Source organism: Cryptomeria japonica, chromosome 9, assembly GCF_030272615.1.
Source record: "Cryptomeria japonica chromosome 9, Sugi_1.0, whole genome shotgun sequence".
NCBI classification, from domain to species: Eukaryota; Viridiplantae; Streptophyta; class Pinopsida; order Cupressales; family Cupressaceae; genus Cryptomeria; species Cryptomeria japonica.
In genome coordinates this window covers 118,310,907-118,332,488 of record NC_081413.1, presented here as the reverse complement: position 1 = coordinate 118,332,488, position 21,582 = coordinate 118,310,907, and the positions used below count along the sequence as shown (strand labels likewise).

The following is a 21,582-nucleotide window of genomic DNA, read 5'->3' as shown; positions in this document are numbered from 1 at the left end:
TCTACAATTCGCCAGAATACCACCGTAGGGTAAGAAGTCGCGAAGAGTTGGTGGAACAAACAAGGCGAAGTCTAAACCTGATCGATGCTACCAGAGACCTACTAAAGAATTTGTCCATTTCGGAGGACAACCGGAGGGAGACAACCAACCGGAGGGAGACAGAGGAAGGTGACGGTACGACCGAAGGTGCCGAGGGAGCACAAGGGTACCATACGGGAGGCAATTTGTTCGGTTCGGTGTCAGCAACTTCCTTTGGAGGACCCACGAGTGGAGGTTCAGTTGCAGGAGGCAGAGGATCACCAGGTACAAGCACACAAGGAATTAGAGGAGCAAGACCCAGCAGTGGGATGGCGAGTAAACAGAAATTGCCAAAGTTCACAGGGGAGGGCAAGGAAGATCCCTTACGGCACTGTCGTACATGTGAAACCATTTGGTCTGCCATCGGAGTGACAGACCAGGATGACTGGGTACAGCAGTTCCCAGCCACGTTACAAGGAGTTGCCATAGATTGGTACTCCAATGTAGACAAGCAAAAAGTGGCCACGTGGGCCAATCTACAGAAGGAATTCACGGAGGAGTTTCGGTTGCTCCATGATGACAATGAAATTGTAACGGAGATATACAGTACCAAACAAGGTAACAAGGAGACGGTACGAGCATACAGCAGGAGGCTGAAGGAATTGCTGGGTAAAATGGAAAGCCAACTAGCAGAGGGATTGAAGAAACGATGGTTCGTTGAAGGATTGAAATCCTCCCTATGAAAAAAGATGAAAATTGTACCCCCGACGTCATATGATGACGCCTATAATAGGGCGATGGACCTAGAGAGCAAATACAAAACGTCAAAGAAGAAGAAAAGTAATAAATATTCATCTGACGATGATGAAGACTCTGATGGGGAAAGCAACAGCAGTGGCGAATCGAGTAAAAAGGTGCACGCTCTCCAAAAGGACATGGAATGAATGTTGAAAGAATTCAAAGCCATGAAGGGGAGTACAAGTAAGACTGAAGAAAACGACATGTGGTGTACCGACTGTAGGAGTGACGGACACACCAAGGGGTCCTATCCCAAGAAGGCTTTTTGCGACATTTGTCAAGTTGCGGGACATTTGACAAAGGAATGTCCCTACAATATGAAAACCAGGAGCCAACAAGTTCTCTTCACGCAAGAGCAACCGGCCGTCGGAACTTCGCAAACCAACACAACGGCATCATCTGGAGGTTATCGGGACAACAGACGCGGTAGCGGAAGGAATAGCAACAATAACAATAACGGAAGCCGTATCCAGTATGACGCCAAGGGCCGGCCAGTTATCCAATGTAGGGCCTGTAATCAGTGGGGGCACTTCGCCCGTGATTGCACGAAGGAAGCCACCCCTCAGCACCTCTGCCGATGGTGTGGGCCAGGCGACCATGAGGACGCAAATTGCCCACAGGCAGGGGTTAATCTCCTCAACATTGAGAAGGCTAAGAAGACTAGTGAGAAAGAAGTACTGGCGATCACCCGTGCCCAGACGAAAAAAACCACTTATCCCGACCCCCGTACGGAGAAGGAGAGATTAAGGGAGGCAAAGGCCAATATTGAACATGAGATAACAGCCGAACGACGGGACAACGAGGTGGCGAGTACATCATCCCGTACGGAAGCGGAAAATAACATCATTGGGTAAGTACTACAAATGGAAGTACCTATAAGGGTAAAGGACCTTCTAGAAACAATGCCACAGTTAAGAACCGCCATTTTTAATTCCATACAAACCACTGCGCAGGCACCTTTGCATGCCACACGAGCGGAAGTTCTGGTCAGCCCCTCAGCTGACCCAATGTTGTTGGCCTTAAATAGTGGTCGACATCCTGTTGTAGTAGAGATGGGAATTCTCGGGGCTATCCTCAAAGACACCATCGTGGACGGAGGTTCGGGGGTGAATGTACTGCCAGAGGATACGTGGAAGAAGCTGGGGAAGCCAAAACTATGGCCACCCACATTCAACTTGGTAGGTGCAGACCAACATGGCATCAAGCCACTCGACACCCTGATGGCCCAGCCGGTCACCATCGGCATGCAACCTTTCATACTAGATTTTGTGGTAATCCCACTCAAGAAGAAGGGGTACGACGCCATCTTGTTGACGAGGAACTGGCATCATCTTCGGAATCAGAGGGTGAAGGAAAAGGTTACCCGAGGGACGAAGGACGGGGCTACAGGGAGCCCAACGATGAAGGGATTCTCAAACTAGGAGAATACTCCGAGGATGAGACAGGGTCATCGAACGGGCTCTTCCACTGGCAGATGGAGGATTACGAAATGTTCCAGAGCTACAGGCTCGAAGTAGAGGAACCAGAGCAACCAACAGAGGTGTACCTGCCGGAATACAAAGAATATTGGAAGGGAGACGCCCCAAATCCTGGCGACGTAGATAATCCGAAGAGTGTCGACAACGATTGGAACCCTGTGTGGAAGGCCGCAACCTTCAAAATCTTTATTATTCTTCTTCTTCTTATGTACGGGAAGGAGACCATGGTCCCTGTAGAATTTGTGGTTCCAGGTCTTCGGATGGCCATGGAAAATAAACTTGCCACCAATAGGTTCAAATTGAAACCCTACCACGAGAAGCGTGCAAGGGACCCGAGAAGCCGGAAGGACAACCGAGAGTCCGAAGGGTGACCCGAGAGGATGGAAGGGGACCCGAGAGGCCGGGGAGGCAACTCGCCAGGCACAGGACCAAAACGAGAGACTCTCGGGCGAGGCAAACCAAGAAGGATGAAGGGCGATCCCAGAGACAGGGGACCCGAGCCGAAGACTCTCTAGACAACTAAATTAGGAAATCGAAAAAAAAAAAAAAAGAGTACCGTATGGTCATACGGATCCGTACGACACTTGACCGTACGGCTGAAAAAAGTTATATAAAATTAAAAAAAAAATTAAAAATTAAAAAATTAAAAAAAAAAGAGAAAAAGACAAGAAAACAAAAGCGCCACGGTGGAAACACCGTACGATGGGACCACCGGCGGTGGCGGCACCGACGGTGATCACCATGCGGTGGGCCACCGGCGGTGGTGACCACCGTGCGGTGGGCCACCGGCGGTGGTGACCACCGTGCGGTGGTGACACTAATGGTGACCACCGTGCGGTGGTAACACCGACGGTGGGACCACCGTACAGTGGACACCACCGGCGGTGGTAACCATTGTCATGTGGAAAGGCCAAAACACAAAAACGCACGCAAAGACTAAGACGCGCAGCCGCACAAACACACACAACCGCTCCGTCGTAAGTGGTCCGCCGTACGGTGGAGGTGTGTTGACGACATGGGAAGGTGGCCGCACGATCGGAGGTGCCAGTGTTGTTGTTGACCGTACAAGGAGGTTGTATGGCCAGGGTGGCATCGGGGACATTACAATGCCAAAAAAAAACGACGACGACCAGATTTAAAATGATTCACTGGAGTTTGAAGCCAGGACACTGGAAATTCAGAGTGGAGAAGAAGGGTTTTTGGCATCTTAAAATATCATAGAAATGTTGTGCGCCATGGACTTTCGTATGGTTCTGAGGGTTGTAAATTGGTGTTGGCGCACCTGGGGCGCTGCCCCAGGACCCCGCGAGGGGCGCTACTCCTTGACCCCGCGGGGGCACTGCCCCAGACCCCGTTGGAAGCGCTGCCCCCACACCCCCAGTTTATTTTTTGAGCTACAATACACTTTTTCGAGTTGGGCAAAGGGCATCTGAGAAGTCATGGTAAGTGTGGGTTGTTCCGTACGATGAGAAAGAAGCTTTACGCTAAGCATTGGCGGGAAGCCATAAGCCGTAGAGGGAGATGGATTTGGAGGGTGCGAACAAACAGAGTTGCGGGAAGGCATTGTAGAATCTGCGCAATTGTATGACACCAGGGAGTTATTCAGTTCAGTTATTAGCCTTTAGGGAGTGTGATGGAGGATTTGAGGTGTCTACTAGCCTTTGTGCCAACGGTTTGTGGCCACCTCCAGGCAGGAATGGTACGCTTTGAGGAACTTGGAGTATGTCTCGGCTGGACATGAGGTTGCCTTGGTGGATGCAAAGAGGGCTCGAGAGGAGCTGACCACCAGGTTGGAGGCAATACTAGCGTGAGACTTAGTTTAGCGTACCCAGGAGTTGGATGTCGAGAGGGCAACGCGGGTGGCTATCGAGGACAAATTGGCTAGGGAGACAGTATCATTTGAGTAGCGGTTGGTGGAGGCTGAGATTGAAAAACATGTTTTGCAGACAAGTTTGGTTTAGGCACAAGAGGACTAGGATGTCAAAGGAAGCAATAATGGTGAAATCCACACTTGAGCATCGAATGGTAGCAGAAAAGGATTTTCAGGTGAGGACGCAGCAAGTGTATGAGTTCCGAGCTCGATTGGCGTCCGCAGTTCCTGCAGTTCTCTACCTTGGTTTTGTTTAATGTCATTTCTATTTTGTATTAAGTCGTCCGGAGACGACTTCTTTTCTTGGGGGGGATGATGTTGCCGGGAATAATCATTATGTTATGTTGTCATATTATGTTTATGTTGTCGTCGGTAATAATGAGTTACGACGGTCAATTAGTTAGCCGACGGGTAGGTAGTTGGAGTCGCGACGGTTGTGTCGCACCCCTTCGGCTATTATATATTGCACTACCTTTCCTTCTTAGAGAATCATCATGATAGTCGTGTAAAATGTAATGTTATAAGCACTTGATGTACATGGACTGTTGAATTAATACAGAGACTGGTTATTTAATGTATTTCCATTATGTTCGGTGCATTTACTTTCTGCATTTGACCGTTTACCTGAGAGGGCAAACATTGTATTTCTCCCTAAGGCCTAAAACCCTAAACCCTAAGGTTTTTGCCTTAAAACCATTCTCAGCCTTATTCTTTTCAGTCGTTGACCCGTCAGGGTGGTCATTCCACTTAATTTTATCAGTTGGAGGGTCCCCTTTTCATCCCGAGACCGACCCCTTTTACCCACTATTGTCTGGCGAGGGTTTATCTTCTTCATCACTGGTTTCACAACAGTTGGGCCTTGCCTTTTGGTCCCCACTGCGATATGGCGATAACCGCTTATGTTTTCGCAGTCTCGCGACGATCTGGGCTCATGGTGAGTTCCTCTTGCTAAATGGCGATGTGGCTGCTAAGTTAAAAATGTTTTCGTCATTTCGCGACGAAGGAAGCGGTTGGTGGGGTCCAAGTTGTGAAACGGCGAATGCCAATGGTATGTGGAGCAAATATGGATATCGCAGGGTCGCAACGGTTATGGCTAACCGCTGCTTGACCCCTGCAATATAGCAATGAATGTTAGAAGAAGGTTTTCGTTGTTTCATGGCGATCAGAAGCAAAGAGTTATCTCTGGCTATGAAACAACGATAAGGTTCGAGGGGCCAGTTGGTTTAACTCTCAATCTTGGCCATCTGATTTCACTTAAGGGGGAGATAAAAAACCGTGTTTTAAACTCTTTTATAGGCCATTTTAAAGACCTCATGGCATGACTCAATCGTCCATTCGCACACGATAAGGAGGATCCAGTAGCTCAAATTCAAACTTGGAGTGAGCGTTGAAATTCAAACAGCTATGTAGGGTGGTTGCCGACTTAATGGGTCGAAAATCAATTTCTGACCTGTCGATTGCCCAAATCCGATCAGATTCTGCTCCAACCACTCTTAAGAGGCCCAAGGGACGGATGCCATTACTCTATCGTGCTCCTGCAGACACTTCTTTTAGGCCGCCATGCTCATTTATTGTAGACAGAAGACTTTTTGGGTTTGACAGAAGCCATTCAAACGCTATCCATTGTACGATTTTTCTTTATTTTTAGGGATTGTTGCCCTTTCCCTGTTTTGGGTGATATCTTTAGGCACACAAACATCAAATCATCTATCTGATCTGATTCTCCTCTCTTTTTGTAACCCAACCCTAGTTGGTTAGGGTTTCTAAACCGGTGTTCTATCTGAGTTATGCCTAATCTATGAAGGCAATTTTGTAACCTTCTTTGAAGGGTCTTCTCCCTTTTTTCTCTTACAGAATTATACTTTTATGCGACTCTAAACTGCCTTACCTTTATATCAATTAAATTATCTGTTCTACCTCTCTTTCAGTTCAAATATTTTGTGCAATGCATATTACCTCTTATTTGAATGCATTCTTTTCTTATTCTTAGCTTATATGATTGTATTAACACCCATGTAGATGTTGTTTGTGAATTGCTCTAATTCCTCCCTTCATCTTTCAGGATTCTAGCCTTTGTATATTCTTAAGAAGCTGATTAGGATAGAAAATTGTGCATATCCTTGGGTAGTTTTCATTGATGTCTTGTGTAGTTATGGGCAGGGAGGATCAACTTTCAATCCAGGTGCATCACCTCATTTTTTCCTTTCAACATTCCTTCTCCCCTTTTCTCTTCTAAATCATTAGAATAGGTTTTATAAGTGTTGAGTTAGTACAACACTGCACTCTAATTGGAAAGGAAGCCGGCCTTCTCTATAGATTCAACCTCACATTGTGGAAGGTCCCACACTTGGAGGTTGATTCCATGTTTCACAAGGTTGTTGAGCACAAGTGTTCAACAAGGGTGCAAACTTTTGTGACAACATAAACTTGATGTGTGTTCAAAGTTTCTATATTATACATACATACATACATGCACACACATGTATGCATGTTAAAAAAATAAGGCATCTCCAGGTACCTGTCTCCTATTTCAAAAATATGATGTGCTAGTACCAATACCAGTCTCCCATGCTAGCACAAGTATGAGTCTCATGGCAGCTATGGAGAAAACCCTGAAACCCTCCATAAATTGCACCTGTCTTTTTTCATCTAACAGCACCCAAAAAGAGGGTTTCATCTGTGGTGCAGGTACGGCATCTAGGGGACTAAAATTAACAAGCAGTACCTCCAAATTGCCATGCATATGTAGAAATAACTAGCCTCTTGTATCCTCCATGTAGTGATTCATTCTTTCAGCATGATACCTACATACCAGAACTCTAATTCAATTTCATCTTCTCACTGCAGACATAATCTTGGCAGTCTACTCTTTTTTACTCAGCACTCTTTGATGTTATCCTAGGCATGAGTAACATTTTCCTCACAAATATACAAGAGATCTCTAATGAGACATGAGACCAATACATTAATGACCAATCAACATCTCCATAATTATGCTACAGATCTCCGTGCACATGAGGAATTATCTTTAGTTCATAGAAACCTTAACAATAAGACACTACCACTAGGACAACACAATATATAGATAGGAAAAAAGAAACAACTAAGAATGTGAAAAAAAATATTTCCTTATTTTTAGAATATATAAATAAACAAAATCTATAAAAAAATAGGTCAAGTGATTGAAAAATTAAAGTCAATAAATAGACTGTGGGTAATATGCTTAACATATACATAGAACGAACAGTAATTATTATTAGGATACATAAATTAAAAGAAACTTTACCTCCCTTCAACCCCATCCTTCCACACAAGAAAAAACAAATGCTTCCGATGTATGCTCCTAATATGATTGCCTAAGGTGATAACTCTAATCTAACAAATTAGTACAACTTTAGCATTAATTTTTCAGGATATTTTTCTCAATAAAAGACGTCATGAAGATAGACTCAAATTGGCACACAGCTCATTGCCAAATAATTATATTACAGGATACTTTTTATTTTCTGTACAGAATAATATCTTGTGCAAATGTCTTCCATGAGTCCAAAATTAATGCTTCAAATTCTGGCATTATAAATACATCTTCCTCTCTCTCCACATGACATGGACAAATTATAAGGCTTCTTATCAAAATTAAATGTATGAAGAGTTCCCCATTTATGGAAGCAAGTTTAGCGTGTATACATCAACTGAATATTCTCCAGAGTTCAAACCCTATATCTGGATTCAAATAGTCATTTGTACAGTGCATGTCATAAATCGTTATAATTCCACTGGACCTGTAAACCTATTTATCACACATTCCTCCACAATTATGTGATATGCTTCATAACTTTATTGTTATTTTATTTCCTTGCCCACTAGTCTACTCAGGTCTTCCATGAGTATTTATGACCATTGGATCCAATGACAATGCTGGAATTATGGCACTTGACATGATCTAAAAGCAGCTCTACTGCATCAATATTCTAAACAGGAGATGTTTATATCCAATCTTTTAAAATAGTTATGGCCCTAGATCCTTTGAAATCCTTTAGCATTCAATTGCCAACTTCCTATTGGCCAACAATTTGGGACTAATAATTTATATAGCTTGTTAATTTGTATCTAACTATATTGCAATGAGATTACTAAAACTAATACATGAATTCCACTTGTCCAATATAGGACAACTTTATTTTTTCCCATGAAGACGTTTCACACAAACTCAAGATTTCCATCTCACTAATCTATCTAATTAAAATATAATCATCAAATAATCATTTCTTCCTAGCATAGTCAGAAGTGCTCTAAAAGCAACTATAGCATTGGCAAGCATACATAAAGAACAGATAAAGCTTGTGGAACAGCAAAGCCTGAAACATTTAAAAATTAATTATTTCAAATGCTCCACAACTTTTGCCTTAAAGTCCAAGTAATCATTCAGTACTGAAATTACACAAATGTTAACATGCTTTGCCACAAAGTATTGCATTTCTCTCATACCTTGAAAAAAGCACCAAGTGTTGGAGAGCTATTGCCCGTTGTATAGGTGATAACTCCTCAAACTCTGATGCAGTATATGAACATCCAGCTAAGTCATCCAATGGATCAAGTGCTCCAATTCGACGACAAAGAGACTCTGCTGTTGACTGCACCACGGTATATCTAGTTAAAGCACTAAGAATCAATGGATATAAAAGACAATTACAAGTCTAGCAACAATAAAACAGAAGCCAGAAGAACACCAAGGACCATTACCTTGTTGTCACCAGTAACAACAATAACACGTATTCCAGCAGACCTGCATGTTTGTATAGCATTCCTCACCTCCTCTCTTGGTGGATCAAGCATTCCAACCTATAATAGATATAAAAAGAATCATAATATCAAGATCACATCTAACTAAAACAGAAAAATCGGTACATCACAACAGATTGATAATAGTTAATAATTTAAAATAGTTTATTTCTCACCTAAATGTAACAGACTATACAAACACAAAGTTTGTATGACAAACACTACAAACAAGAACTAGTAAAAACACGCTGATAATTTATGTTATTATTGCTCAAGAAAAATTATGTTGCAAACAAAATGAGTTGGTAACATCTTTAAGAATCCATTGTGCTAAATTAATTTCAAAAAGCAATTTGATAAGCTATAAAGACTGAAGTTATTACATGGATAAAATTCAATAATTGGTTAAGAGGCTTCTTTTGGTCTGATGGCAGAGGGGGAAAAAAGGCATGCAATCTGGTCTTGGTGCTGCCTCCCTAAATGCTTGGGGTGCCTTGGTCTTAAAGATCTTAAAATACAGGGCATCTCATTGGTTGTTGAGTGCATTTTAAAATATTTTGGTGGAGATGAACCATAGAAAGTGTTGGTTAGAAATAGCATTGCTTTATCCAGAATGTCAAAAAGACCAAGGCACCCCAAGCATTTAGGGAGGCAACACCAAGACCAACAGATTGCATGCCTTTTTTCCCCATCTGCCATCAGACCAAAAGAAGCCTCTTACCCAATTTTTGAATTTTATCCATGTAATAACTGCTAAACAACCCACCAGAAGCAAAGTAGATGCTATAGGATGAAAGGACTTTTTGACAAACCTATAAGGTGGTAGCATAGAAATAGCATTGCTTTATCTAGAATGTCAAAAAGACAAAGGCACCCCAAGCATTTAGGGAGGCAGCACCAAGACCAACAGATTGCATGCCTTTTTTCCCCCTCTGCCATCAAACCAAAAGAGGCCTCTTAACCAATTTTTGAATTTTATCCATGTAATAACTGCTAAACAACCCACCAGAAGCAAAGTAGATGCTACAGGATGAAAGGACTTTTTGACAAACCTATAAGGTGCTAGCATAGAAATAGCAATGCTTTATCTAGAATGGCAAAAAGACCAAGGCACCCCAAGCATTTAGGGAGGCAGCACCAGGACTCAGACTTGGGCGAGTTTGGCCGGGTTTGCGCAGACTCGGCAGACTCGTCAAGTTTTGAGCCCCCGACTTTGTCGCCCAGCAAGTAAAAAAAGGCAAAAAACAATTAAAAAGTCAATGTAGTCTCCATCGATTACAAAAATAGGGTTAGTATATATCAGCCAATAGAAAAAATAACTCCCAATGCCTTTATAAAATAATAAAAGTCGTTTGAGCTTTCGGGGGCGTTGCCCCTCGACCCCACCCTGTACTGCGACAGGGAGTGCGCCAGGGTGACCCCATCCCCCAAGTGCTGCCCCCAAACCCCCATTGAATAATTTGGCGGGAAACTGCGCGCCGATAAAAGGGGGGAAATTTAACCTTCGAGTCTAATTAGGCTCCATATAACAAGATTGGTCAATATTTATATCAAACTCAGATTTATGAAATTCTATTAAAGTTATTTCTACAAATCTGTCTAGTAATAGCTGTTCATTTAATATGATTTAGTTGCTATTCAGTGTGCAAATATCTTTGTTTAGTTGAATAAGATTGAATGCAAATATGTTGGAAGACACGGCTGATAAGGTGCACCATGTTGTAATACTCTGAGTTTTATAAAATGTCAAGCTGGTTACAAACCAAATCTTCTCTGCAAATATTATTTTCTGATGATTAGACATTTTGCAAATGTTTGCTATAATTGTTTGGAATATATTACAGGGACTTGGGGTGAAATCAGTAAGGGTATCTCATAGTGGTATCAGAGATTTGACCCCACCAGCCTATCGGGTTAAGAATTGCAATTGTCAAACAAAGATGAAGTCCAATCAGAATCACATTGAGGAATTCAATACAGAGTTTATAAAGTGTTTGCAGGTGTTCCACAAATATCGGGAAGATTTTATGAATTAGATTCATCAGATTTCCACAGTCCATGTTGTTGATTTGCATTTTATACTTGTGTGATTAATGTAAACTTGTGTATGTGCTTCTATTTGATGAGATTATTGTGTTTTTAATGTTTATTTATTAAAGGATGCATGAAATAGGCTTTGAATCCTCCAAAAAAATTGAATTTCTTGGGTTTTTCAGTTTGCCGAGTCTAGGCCCTGAGTCCGAGTTCGAGTCAAAAATCAGCTTGCCAAGTCCGAGTCTTGTAACTATGATCTAGACATAAATAAGGAAAAGATTGGCTTGCTCTTTATCCTAATGACTTGCTGTTTCGAAAAATAATTCTTACTCCTTTTGGCTCTAATGTGTTTGGCAGTATTTGGAGAGCCTACAAAAGCATTAAGTGCTTGATTAAAAATAAAGATGCTTTTTCCAAGACTAATAATGTATTCATTGCATATAAATCTATATGGTGGAACCTGCATTGGAACAAAAAGTTGTTGGCCCTAATGCAAGGTTGCTCTGCTAAATCATGGGCGTGGAAAGGCATTGACAATTTTGACATGAATTTCAATATATGAATTGGGAAATAAACAAGCAATCACATGATAGATATTCATTGCATAAATACATTATTTCTTTAGAAAATCTCCTAACTATAGAAAATAATCTGCTGCATAATCATTACAAAATGAATATATTACATCATATGTATTCATAATGATAATATATATACATGCATTAATTCATTTAGGAAATCTCTTAGCTATAAAATATAATATTTTGGGAAATTTCAGTAACTAAGCATTGGGAAATGAGAAACCAATTATAAAGGATAAGTTTTTAATATTTGCATTTGACTTTTTAAGTTTTCCCTTTTTGGTTTTAAAAATAACAATTATTAATTTTCAGAGTAACTGCATTAGGTCTGCGGGAAGAAATGGGGTCTTAGAACACATCCTGAATCTATGACCATATACAGAGTATTGGTAGATCTAAGGTGGAGCCCATTTTCAGACTGGTATGAACACCCATGTTACACAGTTATTAACTTTTCCTTTGGGTACCTAAAATAATACCATTTTTCATGTACAATCCCTTTCTATACAACTGTATTAATGTGGATAGGCCATACTGCAAGGACTGAATGGAAATGAAAACCTGCCAGTACCAGTTCTTTGGTCTCCAATCGAAGAACTTGCCCATCATATCATTGGGAGTCAGGATAGATACCAATAAACAAGTAGACTATTCTGACAAAGTTGGAGCAAGCATAAATCTTGATGCTGTGCTTCTATAACAGAATCCTAAAACACTCAATTAACAGAATTTTAGGCAGACATACACAGTAGTAAAACAGGCAACAATGTAAAGCTGAGTATCCTGTAGAAACAAATGTAACTCATAAATGAATTAAAATAGAAATGAGTAAATGACAAGATAGAAAACTACATATATCTGAAGGAAAAAACAGCATAGATCTGAAATGTCAGTTTGGTCAAACTATTTAGCCTGACAGGCTCATCAGTTAGGCCATAGGATATTCCAGCAGACTTATATTCCTATGAATGTGGATAATTGCATCAAATAACAATATGAAAAATGAACAAGAAAGAATGATCACAAGCAACACATCCTGACAAAAGAAAGACTGAGCATTGAAAGAATTTTCACAAATACCAGTCCAATGAATGTAAGATTTGACTCATCTTCAAAACTTAATGATTGTTGTCCCGGTGGCATCCGTTTCAGAGCAAGAGCCAAACACCGTAACGTCTCCTTTTGCCCAAAACTGCACAGATAAAGACAAGATTTGAAGATATTGACAGCACATGCCACAGACCAAGGATAGGAAACAAGTAATTTAATTACAAAGTTCAAAACAGAACACTTGTTTACGCAGGACATGAGATGATGGGAAACTGTCGAAGACCGACAAAAATTATAGTATGCTATCACCTTCCATTACAAACTAGCACCATAACATGACACTTCTTTACGCAGGACAAAAATTATAGCATGCTATCACCTTCCATTACAAACTGGCACCATAACATGACACTTCTTTACACAGAACGAATACCATTTTTGTCAGTCTTCGACAGTTTCCCATCATCCCATGTCCCTAAGCTAAGACATATATTAACAACAAGAAAAAAATATATTAAGTAACATCACTCTCACTTCTTTACCCTGGTTCATTTCACTCACTCAGGCAACAGACAACCCGCACAATACAAGCATAGGATTATGTCTTTTCCTGTCACTGAACACTCCAGACATGGTTTTCCCTTCTTTCAACATTTGAATAAGCCCAACATTGTTGGCGGCAATATTGTACACAGAAATAAAACTAGTTAACTAAGTTGTAATTGTGTTGGTTAGTTGGCAACCGAGGGGTGGCAGTTGCGGTGCGACGGTAGGCGCTTGCACCCCCTCGGTATCTTTATATACTTCTGAATGTAACTTGGGACGAGGGAACGATTATGAATGGAATAATATCTCTTATACTTGTCTGATATCTATGGCGTTATTATTCTGCATTACGTGCTTTCTGTTTTAAGTTATTCACCTGAGAGGGCAAACAAACATTTTGTGTAAACTCACTTCCATATAACCCCCTTACCTTTCATATTCACAGACATATACTCTCTGCCATTTCAATTTCAGGGAAACTGAGATTCATATTCAAGTTTTCCCTCCCGATCTATTTCATATGTATTTTTAAACACAATGCTATCCAATCATTTGCAATATGAATTATATTAGATTAAAAAATATTTAATGAGGACTTGCAAGATTTTACAATGAAAAAATCAACAAGCACAATCGTCCCAAGCCTTCACCTCTGAATGCAGATGCCAACAGAAAAATGAAAACTCTCCAGGATAGCTTTCATGAACATGCAAGCTGCAATATTTAACATTAAAGACCAATCCGAGAGAAAGATAGAGAGATCTAAACCAAAAAAACAAATCAGAGTATAGCAAATCAAGTTGCAAAGCAGTGCCTAACAAGATCTTTAGTGATGCAAAGGCTCTGGAGAATACCCCTTATTTGTTTAAACAGAGATGTCAGATACTTCCCGTCCATGTCAAGATACAAGTATCAGCATATCAGATACTGGATACAAATACAACACTCCAAGATACGGTATGGACACCGTATCCAGACATATCCATATATGAGCCCATATATTAGCCAAATACAATGTGTAAATACAGATCCAATTTACTCTTTAAGAATCAAGATTCAATATTTGCAAAAACATAAAACATTAAAAAATTGTTCATATACACACATAAATATGTACAAACACAATGTAACAAAATAAATATTGTAAGCTAAAATATCAAAATCAAACTATATATAAATAATATTATTCAAATTATGTTCTATATCCTTCTAAATTTTTAAGTATATTTTAAAAAACATCATGTCTAGCTGTATCTGTACCATACCCGTATCCACCTACAACTCTGGTTATAAATTATAAATCATTGAAAACTATAAAAAGGCCAACACAACTAGTTGGATTCACAATTGGGTCAGAACTCTTGAGAATTAATGTATAAAAAAACCATTTTTATGAGAAATGTTCAAATCATAGTCCAATAGGATACAAATAAGATGCTAAATGGAAAGTGGCAAGGTAGGTATGCTTGAGGGAAATGGAGACCAAATTGCTCTAGTAAAAAACAAAGACCAAAATTTCATGTTTTCATAGTTTCACAGACTTGGAAGACAGTTTTAAGTAGTCTTGATTAATTCAGCAATCTGTTTGTAATGAACATAGGCATTCAGTACTGTGAGTGTACTTTCGATGGTGATGTTTTCATTCATTTGTAACAGAGAATGTAAGTCCAATTTTTTTCCAAAAGGACCATGCAAATTACAGTTAAAGCACCAAGCACAAGTAAACAACTTAAGCAGTGTGATTATTGAGATTGTCACTGTCTGTAAAAAACTTTCTGGTACACTCCATAAAATTACATTAGGAACGTAAGGGCCTTTCCATAATAAGCACCCAAATTATTGCAACTTGCACTCAGCATGTTTAAATGGCAAATTCAAATAAATACCTGACAAAAATCCTAAATCAACATATTGTGAAGATGACCAAAATTGATTCTTTTGCAGTAAAAGTTACCATTAAGATGTTCACAGTAAAGTAATCCACCACATAAACAACTCTCCCTCTAGTTGCATAAACTAGAAACAAGAAGACCAAATAACAAACCTGTGTAACCTTTCTTCCAACTCTGATCGAATATCAGTAGTCAGAGGTACAGCAGAGCCATCATCATTGCAAAGAACATTTGTGCAACGAGCTATAATACTCTCCGGGGCACCTTTAGAAAACATGATTTCTTGTTGCTTACGGCTACAAAGAACACTCATCATCTTTCGATCACGAGAAAACTCCAACACAGCAACCTGAAAATGTTAACAGTTAAACTATCTTTTTAAGAAGTTATGATCTTCTGATCAGATGCACACCCAGAAATAGACATTGAAGCATATCCTAAAATGACATCATTTAATTTGGAATAAAGGAAAAAATAAGACTTCAAGTTTCTGAAATCCAAATTTAAAGAGAGTGCTCTTTCAAGAAAAATGCAAGAGTATTTTTAACTTGACCATAAAGAGCACAACAGGGATTAAATCTTTTTGGGTGCAATGGGCTGATCTCCCACCAAGATATTTTTTAAAGAAAACATATTAATGTCCATAAGCAACCAAAGTTTGTCAATGGAACTGAAAGTATAAGAAGTTGCAATAGATAACCAGGAATGCCAAAGGGAACTCCATCAACTGAAACAGATAAATTAACTCAAATTAAATATAGGAAGATGAACTACCCAGAAAAAGAGAGCCAAAATTGTAAATTTTAGACACTTAGGAGTATAAGAAGTCCATAGATTACAAGATGAACCTGTGAAAGTAACTCCACCGAGTTCAAAAGAACCACTAAGAAAAAGAAGTCATCGGAGAAAAAGGCTCTAGTCTGTAACAAAGTAAGACACAGAAGACGAAACAGAATATTTGTCAGTCACCATAAATGTAGCCAGTATAATGTCTGGTGATGTATTCAAGTTAAGGGACTAAAGTGATATGGCCCAAGCCAACAATTTTGAAAGACACAAGATACTCCTGATGCAACTCCTAACATCGACGATATGATCCATAAAATGTAGAAAGAAAATTGACAATATGCCTCTACTACAAAAATATGGAGCAAAGCTGGCACTATACATAAGGTGTGAAAATAAGGAATCTTAGGTACTCTACTGGCCACTCACAAGGGATCTAATGTCTCAAGGATCTATCACCATCAGCAACAGTGACTGCAGAAGCCAAAGGGTACTTAGCACTGCTAATGGCTGAAATGTACATCCAGATGTAGAAACCTTGTCAAATCATGTTGCAAATGAACTGATGCTAAAAGGATCCAACATGACATGTCTGCCATTATGTACTTCATCTTTTTGTATTCAGAAAGTCTTCACTTTGTTCAGAAAGTGTTGAAAAATCCATATCACGAATATTCATGATTTCTGTCGTAGTCTTGTTATTTTATCACACCCACAAGATTAAAGTAGAGCTTGAATCCCAGTAAAACTCGAGAAAATGCAGCTTTGATATATCCCACAAATATTTATTGCATGGCTTCCCGTTCATCATGCAGTATTATCACGATTCAATGCTGGCTATGATTGCTATCAAATTCTTCAAACACCCAGTATGTGGCCAGGATCAAGCTACTGTATGCACAAATTGATGGTACTGCAACCAAAAAGCCAAGTGTATACCAAAGTTCAGAAAAACTGTAAATGTTTCCTTGCAGCAGATATTACATGAATAATTAGCTTAGCTGGTTGCTGCTCTGTTCTGATTTAACACAATGGAAGTAAATTTTTATTTTCACTGCCCACACCAAGAAGTATCTAAACATGGCTGACATGTACCACAAGTTAATCACATATACATCATAATATAAAATGCCTGGGTACGTAACAAAGCCTATGCCAAAATTTGGGTTTCCAAATATGAAACAATTTTGTCCTTACATATAACCAAGTTCTGTGGTCTCTCCAAAAGACTGGGCAAATAAGAAACCGGTTTATCTAGCTTCAAGTTCTACTTGAAGAAATTACGTGTAAGGAATTTTTGAATAGATATAGTTTTTGAAGAAAAGTTTTGGGAATTCTAGTGTGTGAAGAGATCCGTACTGCTGCAACATCACTTTCCTTTTTCAAAGTTTATGATGTACTGAAGTTCTATATGACTGAAACATATCGCCAGGAATTCTTGGGAGAGTAAAAAGTTTTCAAAACTATCAAACTCATAAACCAAACCTTTTTGGTAACAAACATAAGCTCTCAACAAGAATTTTTTTTAAAATAGGGCCTAGAAATCAATTTCAATGCGAATTTTGAAATTGTAGCTATATCTATATTAATGTAACATATTTCTAAATGGAAAAAAATAGGTTCATAAGACTTAAGTACATATTTAGGAATAATAGCCACAAAAGCATCCAAAACCATGGCATGGGTCTTCTTAACAATGAAATATAAGTTACAAGAAGTTAAAAATTTGAAAAGGAGAACACAAGGTGCACCCAACCAATACTAACTTTGAATTTTAAGAATCCTTGTTCTCAAAATAATGACTGCAAAGTTAACACTAGCTTTCTGCTAAAGAAGTTTGAAGACAAGATGAAGATAAGTAAATTGATATATTTAAGAGAACAAAATAACATAAATTTTCCTTTTTCCATAAAATAAACAGTTAAATGATTCCTCATTGGAAGCTTATGTAGTTGTCAATAAGCTATTTTGGGTATGATCCAAATATAGCAGAACAAGATATGTTTTGTGCATGTTGTTCATATTCTCATCTAGGTTTTATATATTCCACTGATATACAGAAGAAAGAGAGACTCGAAGAATTAAAATTTTCTATAAATATACCTTTCTAAATTGATTCTCCCAGTAATGATTGCAATAAGATGCCCGCTCATGCTTGCTTAACATATTTAATGCTGATGGCATTGAATCAAAACCTGGCAAGCCAACCTGCAAAATATCATTTCTTCTCTGTAAGATTGACCTGGCACTTAAACATATGATTTCAACTTTTGTACATTTAAGCCCATAAATCTTAAAATACACTCCTCTGTATTTCATTCAAGAACCTCACGCTTCCCAAAATGCAAATGTTTGTTTGAAATTGAAAATGAAAATCAGTATGGAAAATTTAAATCAATGTTGAAGCATGAAAACCTTTTCTGCCAGAACACGAAGAGCAACTTCTGTAGACTCTCCAATTTTTTCATAGGACCCTTTGTCTGGATTATACTGCAGTGTTGAGTCATTGCACAGAGCTGAGCACATTGCTATGTGAAGTAAACAGGGTAAATGTGCAGGATGATCTAGCTGCATTAAAAAAAAAACAACGTGAACTTAACAATTGTCTGCATCAATCTACATAATTCAATTTGGTAGACATTGATAAAAATTCCATCACTATCACAGCCTTTGCATGCTCAACATCATCACCTTGTTGTAGTATAATGCCCTATTTATTTTTTGAAAAGTTTTTGCAATAGTTATGAATCGACAAACAAAGTGCAGATACTAGAAGTAAATGCACCAAACTAATAACTCAGAAATTTGACAAAACTCATAAATACATAAGGCTGAAAATTTCAGAATTTATTTCTGATTTGAATAGACCTATGTTCCATGGAGTTTCAGGGATGGGGATGGAAGGGGACACTGTGACATGTTTCCATTATGGGGGTACTTTTGAGCCATTTTTTTAAGGGACGGCAGGGGAAAACTGTTAAAAATATAGGATGATGAGGAAAGTCTTCATGTAAATATTACATTATATTAAATTTAAACATTATAATATAAATATGTTTAAAAATTAAATAATATTATATTAAATTTAAAACATTATAATAAATTTAATTTTTTTTTATTGATATCATGAGATAACCCGACGACCCAGTCCAACAACCCAACCACATCTTGCCTCGGTCTTACTTCTTTTTCTGAGTTTTGGGGTATGGAGGGGACAAGCTAAGGTGAGAATACCTCGATGGAGGTCTGAGCAAGCTCGAACAACCCAGCCGCCAAGAGTTGAACCTTGGACCTGCATGGGAAGAACCCAAAGCCTTGGCACAACCTTACCAATCGTTTGAGCTATGGGCTGAAGCCAAATTTTAAAATATTATAATATAAATATGTTTAAAAAAATTTATTAAATATTATTAATATATAAATGATCATTATTAATATTAATTTAAAAAGTGACCTTTAATTTGTAACTTAAATGTCAATTGTTTTATAAAGTATTCCTCAAATGGGAACACCTAGGCAAGGGGTGTAGAACACAATTCTTCTATTGAGAGGTAGGGGGGTGGGGGAGACTGGGTGGGGGTGGGTGAATCAGTAGAAGATATAAACTTTTGTTCCTTAATCAATTTAAACTTTTGACGAACCTTATCAAACTTCAATCTGAAAGCTGAAAGGAATTAAAACTGAAATCAGAAAGAGATGCAACCATACAATGAAGCCAATGCACAACAAAGTACGTGGAGACCCAGAATGATAAAAACCAAGGTGAGAAATACTGCTAGGAGCAACTGTACTAATCCAGCATCACAAATAGAATGATTTACAATGTTTTAAGGGCACCAACCCTAAGGAATCACCCAATCCCTTGCTAAAGAGCACCAACTCTTGCTATCATAAACTCTTCAATCTGAGCACCAACCCAGTGTCCTTACTCCTTAGACACCTACCTTAATGACGTTACAAATGAGATAATTATTGACTTCACTTATCTGAACTTTAAAATATTACAAATATGTGTTCAAGTTGATACAAAATAGACATCACAATTCTTTATATATATATATATATATATGTATGTACTATTTACATTTACAGTATATGGGAGATTCTGTTGGGAACAGTATTACGTACCTGATTTAAGATGCATCACATTTAAGGTATGATGAACCCATATACATTAAACTCATCAAATAAATTAGTTTAACAGTAATTCTCAGAAGTATTGCTTAGTATCATAAAGAATAAAGCATCTTAGAAATATTATAGCTATTAGAACTTTATCATTATCATTACAGCATACTTGATAGCATCCTAATATTATCAATATTTTAAGGATATGTTAGAATGTAATGTCCCTTCTTAGGTTATTAGTCCTTTAGAGACAATCACTCCAAATTCAAAGATTATAATATCAAATTATAGCATGAATGGTATAATCAATAATACGAGTCCATTAATGTTACTTTCTTTTTCTATTATAATCAACATAAATGAATGCTAAGTGAATTATGTATTTAAACTTTCCCTTTCACTTATATTGATAAGGCATAAAGATTGTATGACAAGATAGAGCTGTATCTGATATGATCTAGTGAAATATACCAATTTATGGTACTCCAATCTGCAATGTGCTCTTCCTGATATATCAGTGTGTCTTATGCAATAAAATGTACAATTGCTGTTTCTGAATGAGATCCTTTATATCATGTAATGTCTGATATGCAATATTGCTTACGGCGATATAGTTACCGTGTCAAATATGGCTGTATAACCTTGCAACAATAATATGAGGTTGTCTGATATATACAATCTTTCCTTGCAATCAATGGTGCTGTGTCTGTTGTAAATCTGTGTGCATGCAGCCGAGGGTGCCAAAGCAATAATGCTCGAATGGGCAGATCTAAATAGGATACCAATAATAAACAAAAACAATGTTCCATCCCCCTCTTAGAATGAGGTTGATGCCTCTTAATATGTTTTCAAGGGGATGTGAATTGAATGGTTGCACCCCATGCTTAGGAATGGACACATCCTTTTCTTAATCGCAGCTCTTGTTAAGGATCAACCCACCCTCTAGTGGTCACACCTTTCTAACTAATGAATACTTCTTTACAATTGACTTAAACTTATTAATGATTTAATCATTCAAGCCACAGCATCTTTAGATTGCTGTATGAAGGGAATCGCTGTCACTGTATAGTTGTCACCATAAGGAAGGCGCTTGCTTGTAAATTCTGACCCTGTTGTGATGATTTGAGCTCCAAGGAATATTGTCAAACACTTGTCTTGCAAAGTCTGTACTTGCTGTTCTTGTTTCAGTTTGTTTGTGTTTGTTTTGATGATTGCTAATGATGACCAAAAGCTTAAAAAGAATGTAAATAAGCTTAACAAATAACAGAGATGCAATGCAAGACTTCTCTTTTGGATTTCCAATGGCTTATGAAAATTGAAAATGATTGTAACTGATTCCTACAGCCAATGAGAATTTCTACAAACACTTGACATGCATACTAGTGATTCAATATAAGCTGAAATGAATAACTACAGCAAAGACATTTCATCAAACAGTTATTGTGCAACCTTGTAACTCCTTATTTTCGAATGCCAAAGCCAAGTATAATGTGCCAAACTAAATGATGTTATTATATAATGAGAAACTTGGAACGTAATGGCAGTTTGCTGTTGAAAATACTTGATGGTGCGCATGCTGGTAAAGAGTTCTTCAATCTGCAATGTTTGCCCCTTTTAAT

General features: G+C 38.4%; 1 protein-coding gene across 2 annotated transcripts in view; it reads right to left on the bottom strand.

Annotated features, from left to right (window-relative positions):
* LOC131062775 (calcium-transporting ATPase 3, endoplasmic reticulum-type) overlaps positions 1 to 21,582 on the bottom strand; it is a 310,592-nt gene that overhangs the window by 135,759 nt on the left and 153,251 nt on the right. For both annotated transcript variants that reach the window (XM_057996504.2, XM_057996505.2), the window contains 6 exons: positions 18,251 to 18,403; positions 17,939 to 18,043; positions 15,202 to 15,398; positions 12,642 to 12,753; positions 8,908 to 9,006; positions 8,653 to 8,798 (listed from right to left, as the gene is read on the bottom strand). In XM_057996504.2, the coding sequence (XP_057852487.1) occupies positions 8,653 to 8,798; positions 8,908 to 9,006; positions 12,642 to 12,753; positions 15,202 to 15,398; positions 17,939 to 18,043; positions 18,251 to 18,403 (812 nt within the window). The remainder of the gene's footprint in view (positions 1 to 8,652; positions 8,799 to 8,907; positions 9,007 to 12,641; positions 12,754 to 15,201; positions 15,399 to 17,938; positions 18,044 to 18,250; positions 18,404 to 21,582) is intronic.